Source organism: Aquarana catesbeiana, linkage group LG04 (genome assembly GCF_042186555.1).
Source record: "Aquarana catesbeiana isolate 2022-GZ linkage group LG04, ASM4218655v1, whole genome shotgun sequence".
Taxonomy (NCBI): domain Eukaryota; kingdom Metazoa; phylum Chordata; class Amphibia; order Anura; family Ranidae; genus Aquarana; species Aquarana catesbeiana.
In genome coordinates, this window is record NC_133327.1 from 106,411,684 (window position 1) to 106,422,641 (window position 10,958).

Genomic DNA, 10,958 nt, shown 5'->3' on the forward strand with positions numbered 1-10,958 from the left:
GTCTGGTCTCCGGAGACGCCTTCTGTGTGCAGGAGAAAGCCGACAATGGCTTGGAAGTGACGTCACCCACAGACTTACTATGGGGCTTCTGTTGTCGGTGGCCTCTCCTACTCACTGAAGCTGCCAGATCAGCCTGGAACCTGATCGGAGCGGCTGCAAAATAGGTAAGTATGGCAATCTTCACAGGGCTAGATAGATTAGACTTAGAATGTGGGTGGGAGTAGGTTTAGATTTAGGTTTTGCTTTTACTTCCACTTTAAGATGGCCATAGAAATGATTGTTGAGTGGCTCTAATAGGTATGGATGCCTGCAGATGCCTCCAGTTGGGTTACATCAGGAAAAATAGTGTTCAGGTAAGGAAACATATTCTAGTTGATCTAGTTTTCAGACATAATGACATTTTTATTGTTTGTTTTTGCTTGCCTGACTGGCATCCTGGGGTTTATGGTGTGCTGAAAAAATAGTAGTTTATCTGCACCTAATCTGGACCTTATTGGAATACTAACTAAACTTTTTCTTCTGCTCTTCAGGATGAACTGTGTTTATTAGTGATTTTGCTGCTTCTCCAAGGTGTAGTAGATGGGAGATGTTTAAGCTGTCTTACAGTGTCCTACCTTTCGCTCGCTCACTGTGTGCATCCATTGGAAGCGCACAGGCATTGGTGGTTAGAATGTTCTATGCCGTGAGAAGAGGACGAAAGCCAGGAGTATACAACACATGGTAAGAGATGCAAAATCTGTGTGCATAACAAAATACTAAGATGAATTTCATGATTTCCTGCAATCTGGTGATCCGGTTCATTCCTGAGCTCATGAATGCCAGGGAGAATAGGCAGAGTTGGAGATTTTACCATATTTCTGTTGTCCACAGTAGCAGTATTTAGATGAAAGGGCAAGGAGATAACACTGGTAGAAATGCCCTATTTTTAAAGTGGTTGTTAACCGTACATATACAGTACCCAGTGGAATGACTGGCCTCATGTGATACATGGAGATTAAACAAATCCTCCTACATAAGTTGGGCCTGTTTTATCTTCGGTCTTCTCTTCTCCACACCTGTTCAAAGTCCATAATTTAGCATGGAAAAGACACACATATAGGTGAGGTATAGAGGCTGCACACCCCAAAACAAATAATGTAATATGGGAAGGTTCCCCCAGGGGGCTTTAAAGCAGCAATACAGGCAAATTGGAGAATTGTATAAAAGTATTTTATTTGGGAACATGTGAAGGTCAATGGCTTGTTGGCGTTTAAAAAATTATTATTAGACTCTGGTTAGGGGATAGCAAAAACATTCCACATTACAGAAATGCAAACACAAAATTACAACATCACATATCCTAGGTCTGTTGTGATGGTGCACCAACGCGTTTCGACCCATGTGGTCTTCTTCAGGAGGTTGGTTTACTATAAAGAGATATATTTAGTATCTCAAATATAAAAAAGGGATATTACAACATGTATTCAATTTCATATATACAAGGTAAAGTTACCGCTGAAAGATGAAGAGAGCTCTCCTAACCAGAATTTTTAAAAAATGTTGGATGATCCCTGAGGGTCCATAACCATCCACATCCCAAAGGTGGAAAAAGGCTGAATCCGATCTGAGCTTTCAGAAACCAGGAGGCAGAGAGCTGGAGTTACAATCTTCAGACCTTCGTGAGAGCTGATTGAAAGGAATGAACACACACCCTTCACATAGTCAGGAACAGGGCTGAAGCTGTCGATCACAGGCTGTGTGCTGGAGCTTCCTCCCCTGACACCGATTTATCTCTTTGGTTTCAGGAAGGCCTGTTAGAAGTGATTCAAGCTGATAGATGCTGAGAAGCAAGACAGCAGACAGAAATTGCACTTTTTGCATTAGTGTGCCAGCTGCAACACGCAATTTTCATGCCGCAATCCAAAGTGCCTGAGCCAACCTGCTGGATTTGGTTTTATAAAAATGAAAAAAAAAAAATGATGGCACAATCGTATGCGTCATATATTTTTTTTTTTTTTTTTCTCGATGGGCAGAATGTTCGGTTCTCCTCTATGGCCAGCCTAAATGCTTCTCAAAGGTGATGCTCCTCCAGAGTCCTTTTCTCCCATAAACTATTTAGCAAACTTTATTGTTCAGCACTTGCACAAACACAGACCATTCCACCCAGGATCATTGCCTTATTCAAACATTAGAGGGGAAGGTCTTGTGTGGAGTGTCTGTGTTTGTGCGGATGCTCAACAATAAAGTTGATTTTACCCTTCGGAAGTGGTGTGTGGCTCCAAGACTTAGCTAAATGTCCTTAAGGCTTGTTGGAACGTTACTTCATATTGCACACTGTTGGCATTCATTAAAGCTTTAAAATAACTTAGGTAGCAGAGGAAAATCCATCTTTATTACCTAATTTCTGTAACCTGGCAATTGGTTGCCATTGGTTATATAAGTTTGCACTTTGTTCTTAGTTCAGGTAACCTTTGACATCCTTATTAGTGCATTTCCTACTGTTTGGTACAAAATCTGAGACAAGTAAACAGAACTTGAAGTAGCAGAATGTTTGTTTCTAGAGTCATGTCCGAAAACTTTGGAACACTGAATATGTCTTATTTTAACTTCATGTGCAATCTGTCATCTTAGGGATGAATGCAAGGAACAAGTGGATCGTTTTGCAGGTGCCAGGTACAAGAAGTTTGCCTCCGAGGAAGAAGCCTTGAAGTTTATAGGAGAAACTGAAGGAGCCCCCTCAAAAAGTTCAGAAAGTAAGTTATGAAGGAAGCGTAGGACACAAAAGTTTAACTTTGTACTGTAAGTTTAACACTAAGACGTCTTCAGAGTCTAAAACCCTGTTAGGTTGGTTTGCCTTACTGCTGTAGACCTTTTTGATTGGAGGAAGCAGGTGTATCTGCTTATTGTCAATTTTGTTTTGGATTCGTGCATGGTTATAAAATTCCTAAAACCCACTTGCCCTGACCCATAGTTGCCCAGATCTCTAATATTTTGGGTATTGTTTCCTTATGGCCAAATCTGAATGTTCTGCACTGTATGCCTGGATCAGGTGGGAGACAGTATAAGAAATCATATCTCACATACTCTTGTATCTTTACCTAACTGGTCCCAGTTAGTCATCGGTAAATTAAACTAGTGCTCCTAGCCATTTCCACATTATCAAAGTACAGCTAAAGGTTTTTGTGTGACAGTCCAAACAAGTCTGAAATCCAGATACTATGTGATGCACAAGCCTTATAAGGTAAACAAAGGAATTTCCTTTACATATTCTGAGCAAAATCCTTTTTTTGTGTCACATGCTCTCCTCCCAGACGCTGCAGCTCACAGACTGAGGGTTTCTGCAACAGAAGCTCTGCTGTGACTCCAGAAGGCAGAGGGCAGGGCCAGGTGTGGCCAGGTGCCGATTGACAAGCTACAGGGGTCTCAACCAGCAGTGACAATGTTGATAGTCGCACCATCTTGCAACGTATTTCAGGAAAACTTAGAAAAATATAATAAAACAAATGTCACTGTAAAAATATAAACTTTGCCTACCTTAAAAGTGGATGGGGTTGCACGGGGCAGTGAATAGTGTCAGTTATGTTACTTTTTATTTCGTTTTTTTAAATATTTTTACCATTTTACTGTTAAATTGTACAGTAGTATTACATCGTTTTCACAAGTCATTTAAGTGTTGGGGGGGCTTTGGGGACATATCAGGGGTCTCAGCTCATGCCTCAGCTGCAAGTAGCTGGGGATTCGGATTTTACCATCCCGGCACCCTAAGGTGGCTGCCCAAGCACACAGTGATGACCTCTGTCCCCCCCCATAGCAGTGTCCTCTGCGCCTCCCCCCCAACAGTAGTATCTTCTGCCCACCCTCACAGTAGCAGTGTCCTCTGTCCCCCTTTACCTCACTCATCCCCCCCCCCCCCCCCCCTATAGCAATGCCCTCTTCCCCTTTTACATCATACCCTTCTTTCCCACAATTGTGCCCTCTACCCTGCCCCCCCCCCACCAGCAATGTCCTCTGCCCCCTTTTACATCATCCCACCCCAACACACACACAGCAGTGTAGATGTCAATAGAACAGTGGATTCATTCTCCTACCTATGGAGGTGAACACAGAACCGAAGTGGGAGGCAGCACAGCTCTGGACAGAGGGCAGGAGCTGGAGATGCCAGAGATAACGTTCCATATTAACAAGCTGGCGACTGGTTGCTAGGGCCGCCAGCACCCATTCACCTGCCGGTTAACTTTAAAAGCTACCTGGTCTAGCTCCTGCCCTCCGTTCTGAGCTGTGCTACCTTCCGATTTCTGCTGTGAGGAAGGATGAGCACAGCAGAGGAGGCTGGAAGGAAAGACTGGTGCTGAGGTGCGGGGATCAGCAAAGCAGTGGAGTGTTCATGATCTACCCGTCACCCACCCGCGGTCGAAGGGTAGATTACGATCGACGGGTTGCCGACCCCGCTCTACAGGGGAAACTAGCCAGAACTGTGAAAATTCACACCCCCTCATCACATTGCAAGTGAATACAAAGAATCATTTATTGAAAGTTGAAGTTCTGAAGTAGGTATTGTTTGCTGGCCTTGCCTAAATAATTAATAGTAAATTGTATTTTTTTTCCAGGTAGTTGTGACACACAGATTCCTTCCACAAGCAAAGAAAAGCAGTGCCATGTAAAGCCTTCATTCTGTGCCAAAAGGCCTCTTCAACCTTCAAGTACTACTAAGAACCCACCTTCACCTAAAAGAACCAAACTGATTGAGTTTAGTTCCTTACCGCCATTGTTTGGACAGTCATTTTCTCAAATGGGTATGTTGTTGTTAATGATAATAATAATAATAATAATATATATTTTTCTTTATTTTTATGAAAAAGAAAATCAGACCAACCTTGTTTGTACGAGTTTTAAATGGGTGGAAATGTGTTTTTATTTCTAGCTGTGTTCATGTTGAGCGGATTACACTTTACATCCTGACCCATTACAACTATTTTGTTTCCACACATTTGTGAAGTCCAAGAACATCTTTCCGCAAGGACACACATCTTTACAAACTGGACATAACTTTAAACCTTTTGATTTAGAGTTTCACTTTAGATCAGATCACTTTAAAGTGATTATAAACCCTAACTATTAACTCATTTGCTTACTTTTGGTTGGTTGAATATGTCATTGAAAAGTTTTAGGATAAATGTAAAACAAAATACTTAGATCCTGTCAGTTGACATTTTTCTACGCTCTCTGCCTGTATTGCACTCTTATCAGTTACATTGTTCCCAGCTATGCCTATGGACTACAGAATTCATCCCCTTTGTGTAAAGTAGAAAAGGAGAGGCGAAGGTTCTGTAGTCCTTTCTCAGGATGCTTTTCCATAGATACAGTATGGTGAGTCAGCATTGACAACCTAGTAAAGCAAGTGTGTTACTGGCAGGATCACCAGGTGAAAATGGAGAACATTTTTTTCTAATGCAGCCATCACATCTCTGGACTCGTAGGTCCTAATATATTAGATGTTTGAGTTTTAGATACACCTTTTAATATTTGATGCCCGTTCACTCTATGCCATGGTTCTCCTACCCCTACATGACAGACCAGTAACTTCACATTCCCTGGGATTTCAAAAGGAAAGTACCCCTACAAAATCTATAGCTATTATCTGATTGTAAATGGAAACAGTAATATAACTGCGTTAACCCAGTGAAAAAGAAACAAAGCTGCTACACAAAAATATGACAAATATTTAAATGGGATAGTGTAAAAATGTAGTGCTGAAACAAAAACATAATAAAAAAAGTGTTGAAATGAATGTGTTTCAATAACTTATGGGTAATAACCCATCATGTTGTGAGTATAGATAACATGAATAACAAAGTCCCACAGTGCAATAAAAAGTGAAATCCAGTATAAGTTAGGAAGTCTTCTGGTGTGTAATTCATCTACATGGAAATCTTGAGGTAGAAAGAGGTTAAACACTCTTACCAGAACTGGTGGATTTGGATGCCAATGACGCCAAATCAAACAGGCTTAGAGATCCAGATGGATGGCTGTCCTGGAAGGAGGTGGAGGTGCCAGATCTCAAAGGTCATCTCCCGTTGGCTGGAACAGCTACGGTGCTATTCACCGCCCGAAAAGAGTCCTACATTCGGTAGGGGGCATCCAGGTCTCGTGTCCCATAAAAAGAGTATGGAAAGAAAAGAATGTATTGCTCCAATCGTGTAGATCACAAAGGTAGGTTTATTGGAACAAACCAATATACAAATAATAAAAATGTGATCACATAAGATAAAGTAAAGTGTAGAGAATAGTATGCCTTGTCCGACGCGTTTCATCTAATTGGACTTCTACAGGGGCATGCCTGGTTTTTTTGTTTTTTTTTTTTTTTTTTTTTTTTTTTGGGGTGGTGAATACCACTGTAGCTGTTCCAGCCAAGAAGAGATGTCCTTTGAGATCCGGGACAGCCATCCATCTGGATCTCTAAGCCTGTTTGATTCAGTGTCATTGGCATCTGAATCCACCAGTTCCGGTAAGAGTGTTTTAACCTCTTTCTACCTCAAGATTTCTATGTAGATGAATTGCACACCAGAAGACTTCTTCACTTATACTGGATTTCACTTTTTATTGCACTGTGGGACCTTGTTATTCACGTTATCTATACTCACAACATGATGGGTTATTGCCCATAAGTTATGAAACCATATTCATTTCAACACATGTTTTTTATTATGTTGTTTCAGCGCTACATTTTTACACTATTATCTGACTGTAGATGCATCAGCTGCCCAGGGCTGATGTATATTTGTAAATTTTTACCTGCAGTTTTTTTTAGACCTATTGCAGTTCACAGTAAAACACTGACACTGCATGTGATTGAATATAACTCAGATGGTCATACTTGATTTGTATCCTGGTTAAAGTTCCCCTTTATGGTATCACGCAACATTTGCTGATTCAGAACACCCAGCCATCACTGTTTTTTATCATACTGGGCTTCCTCCATACAGGGGTAGGGAAGCTCTGACCAGTATGTGAAATGCCACAAATGAGATCTTCCCAGAGTGAGTCATTTTTGCACAAAAGTCTCCTGGAAACGTATATAAATTAATTTCAAAATGACATTCCAGAAAACCTGCCATAGTCACACGGCGTAAAGAGACCTCACAAAGTAGCAAGCATACTGTATCCAAATAAAATCCTTAGTACCCATGCCCACTGCCCTAATACTTTTGCCCAAGCTTATATAAAATTCAAATTTCTAAACACGAAGCAAACATTGACAAGTCCTCTCCATCCCACAATGCAGTGCTCAGTGCCTGGATGACCTGTTGCCAGATCCAAGAACTAACACATGAGGAGTGAGCGGTGTATACTTTGTTTGCATAGGGTTCATGTGGGGATTGGAATGATGCCTGCTTTACAGCTGCAAGGGCAGATTGATTTGTATGACCCAGTGACAATATCTCTCTAGTTTGCCTTGCAGTTGACGGTCAGTCTATAGATAGATAACAAGGTAGATGTAATGCTACATGTGTATTTTATTTGCAGGAGATGCCACCGTGGTGTACACTGATGGTTGCTGCTCACGAAATGGGAGATTGAAATCACGAGCTGGAATTGGTGTTTACTGGGGACCAAACCACCCTCTGTAAGTAGATTACCAATTGTTGTTTACCCATAAATGTTTAATGGAGTGATCAGGGTTTGTTTTTTTTTTGTTTTGTTTTTTTTTATGTTTAAAGCTGAAGTTAATTTGTGTGGGTTTAGGGAGTTGGAAAGGGGAGGTAAAGGTGGTATGGTGGAACAGTGCAATAGAGTAAGCAGTAGCCACTGCCTGGCGGCTCGGTTATAATTGAAAAGAGAGCTGCTCCTTCCTCAGAACAGATGAATATATTCCACAGCCTCCAAGCTTTGGAATATTTTTTTTTTTCTTTATCGTACATCATGGGGCACAGAGCACCATAGTAATCACTATGTGGGTATAAGGGCATCTTCAGGTGATGGACACTAGTATAGACAATACAGGAGGTTCACTCCCTATATAACCCCTCCTCCTACCAGGAGTACCTCAGTTTTTTTGCCAGCGTCTAAGGTGTTGGTCACGAGTGAAGATGTGCTCTGAAGAGCTCCACCGGAGGGATCCCTGCTGGATTTAAACAGCCTCCATAGACTGGATCCATCCAAAGTGCCACTGAGGCCAAGGTGGATGGTACCAGGCCTTGAGAGGGGCGTTACAGGCAAAACCTCATGCTTCGTGTATGAGGCTCGGGTACCGGCCACCTTGGCCTCATATACGAAGCACAAGGTTTTGCCTGTAACGTCTCTCTTTGTAGGGCTGAACCCAGGACTTTTTGGTCATGCTACATTACCTAAAGTTTTTCCTGGCGGGGTGCTAATACTGGTCCAAGGTAGTGGAACCCCTATAATAGGGAACCGGTCCTTGAAGGTTTGCTAACGCAGCCCGCCGTGATGGGAGAAGTTTTTGGATCTGTCTGTTACAGCAGTATCCTGCAGCAAGGAAAAGGTAAGGGAAAAAGCATAGGAACTGTAAAAAGTCCACCTATGATTTTCTTCCATAGGTAAAAATGTTGTCATGCCTAAAGTCTTCCCTAGAGGGAGTAAATGCATACCTTGGTACGTTGCTCTCAGTCAGCTCAGAGTCCCAGCTAAACAGACGTGTGTGGTCTCGGCAAGCCATGGGGGATTCCTCATCCAGAACATTTTTCTCCCTGGGGGAAGGTAGGGACAACAGTAGCTTGTGGCGGCGGCAGCTTTTATATGTGTAAAAAAAATTTTTCCCCAAGAAGTTTTTTAAACTCCCCTTCCCCTTTCCCTTCCCTTCCCCTTTCCCTTCCCTTCCCCTTTCCCTTCCCTTCCCCTTTCCCTTCCCTTCCCCTTTCCCTTCCCTTCCCTCCCCTCCCCACTCTCAAGGAGCGTGCTGTATGCCGTCCGCCCGTGCACGGACTATGGCTTGATATACAGAGGGGGACGTGTTAATTAGGAAGGGGCGTGGCTTAAGGCACAGCGCCGTGTGCAGAACTTAAGTCCATGAGGAGAACACAGTACAGATGCTGGGGACAAGCGACAGACGCTTCACAGCTAACAGCTGCAGCCTGACACACAGGAGCGCTGGGGGCACGTGAGGTTGATGCAGGCATTACCAGTACAGGAAATAACTTTTACATACAACACTAAAGCTGAACTTTATTAGCATTGTCCTTTACATGCGTTTCCTGTACATGCATTATTAAAAAGATGGAAGGTACCAGCATTTGATGCTGCGATTTCCAGTGTGAATAATATTCTAACTTGCCCAGTAGACAATGCACAAATGCTTAAAGATCCAACTGATAAAAGGTTGGAATTTTTGTTAAAATCCTCTTTCTTTGGCAGGTGCGGTTACGCAGCCTGCAGTTGCGGCAATAGGCATCTGTCAAGTCCCTAAAGGACCAGTTTAGACAGGCCCTTAAGGAGGTCCCTGCACAACAGGTCTGCGATTTGGCTGAACTACCAAGGGCGCTATGATTGGCCATAGACGCCATGAAAGACTCTATTCACCAGGCGTCCCGCCTTGCGCTTGTGCTAGTACACATGTGCAGGACCCTGTGGTTAAAAAATTGGTCAGCTGAAGCACCTTGCAAAAGGCTTCTGACTAGTTTCCCTTTTCATGGGGATCGACTATTTGGGGAGGATTTGGACAAATACATTCAAATGATTTCTAGTGGGAAGAGTACTCTTTTTCCAGTCAAAAGAAAGTATAAACGTCCTTCATTTAAGCGGACTCTTTTCCCTGCGCCAGGAGCATCCGCTTCTAGGCAGTGGCGACGGCTTTCACCGTCAGACTCTAGAGGCAAGCCTCAGGGTCAGGCCCAGAAAAAGACCTAGGGCCAGAAATCTGCAAAGCAGAATTCTAAAACCTCATTATGAAGAGGCAAACCACCCCCCCCCCCCCCCCCCCCCCTGCGAAATTGGGGTGAGGTCTTCTGCAATACTCAGAAGTCTGGCAAGAGGAAATTCAGGACAGATGGGTCATCTCCACGCTGTTTCTAGGATACAAACTAGAATTTCGGGAGTTTCCACCGTGTCGTTTTCTAAGATCAAACGTTCCCAAAGATCCAGGGAAAAGGCAATCTCTGTTTCGGCCATTAGACCGATTACTGGCTCAGGGGGTGATCATACAGATCCCCACAGAAGAGCAAGGTTTGGGGTTTTATTCAAACCTCTTTACAGTACTAAAACTGAATGGAGATATCAGACCTATTCTAGATCTAAAGAATCTAAATCCGTTCCTGAAGATCCACTCCTTTCGCATGGAGTCGATCAGGTCAGTAGTTTCCATCCTACAAGGATAGGAGAACTTCTGGCGTCTATCGACATCAAGGATGCATATTTGCATGTCCCTATATTTCCCGCTCACCAAAGGTATCTGCAGTTCGAAGTAGAACAGCAGCATTTTCAGTTTGTAGCCTTGCTCTTCGGGCTGGCTACAGCACCCCGGGTGTTTACAAAAGTTCTGGCCCCACCTCTAGCCAGGTTAAGGGCACAGGGCATAATGGTCTTATGGTACCTAGACGATCTGTTACTAATAGACCAGTCGGTGGCTCAGTTGGAGCAAAGTGTGCGCATTACAGCCAGTTACCTGGAAAGTCTGGGTTGGATTCTCAACCTAGAGAAATCTTCCTTAAAACCACTAAAAAGACTGGAGTACTTGGGTCTGATCATAGACACAGCCCAGAAAAAAGGCGTTCTTGCCTCAGGCAAAAATCAACTCCATAAAAGCTAGTGCGGATGGTCAGGTCGAAAGGAGATCCCTACATTCGCCTTTGCATGAGGTTGTTAGGAAAGATGGTGGCTTCATTCAAAGCGGTTTCCTATGCCCAGTTCCATTCAAGAATGTTGCAAAACAGTATCCTGTCTGCTTGGAGCAAAACGATTCAAGCTTTAGACTCGCCAATGCGATTGTCCCCAAGGGTGTCCCAAAGCCTCAGTTGGTGGTTACTAAC

At 43.1% G+C, this 10,958-nt stretch overlaps 1 protein-coding gene across 3 annotated transcripts in view; it reads left to right on the forward strand.

The window, feature by feature from the left end:
• The window catches only part of LOC141139394 (ribonuclease H1-like), a 37,108-nt gene that overhangs the window by 6,105 nt on the left and 20,045 nt on the right, over positions 1–10,958 (forward strand). For all 3 annotated transcript variants that reach the window (XM_073625424.1, XM_073625423.1, XM_073625425.1), the window contains exons 2-5: positions 531–720; positions 2,611–2,732; positions 4,587–4,772; positions 7,504–7,603. In XM_073625424.1, the coding sequence (XP_073481525.1) occupies positions 587–720; positions 2,611–2,732; positions 4,587–4,772; positions 7,504–7,603 (542 nt within the window). In that variant the 5' untranslated portion in view covers positions 531–586. The remainder of the gene's footprint in view (positions 1–530; positions 721–2,610; positions 2,733–4,586; positions 4,773–7,503; positions 7,604–10,958) is intronic.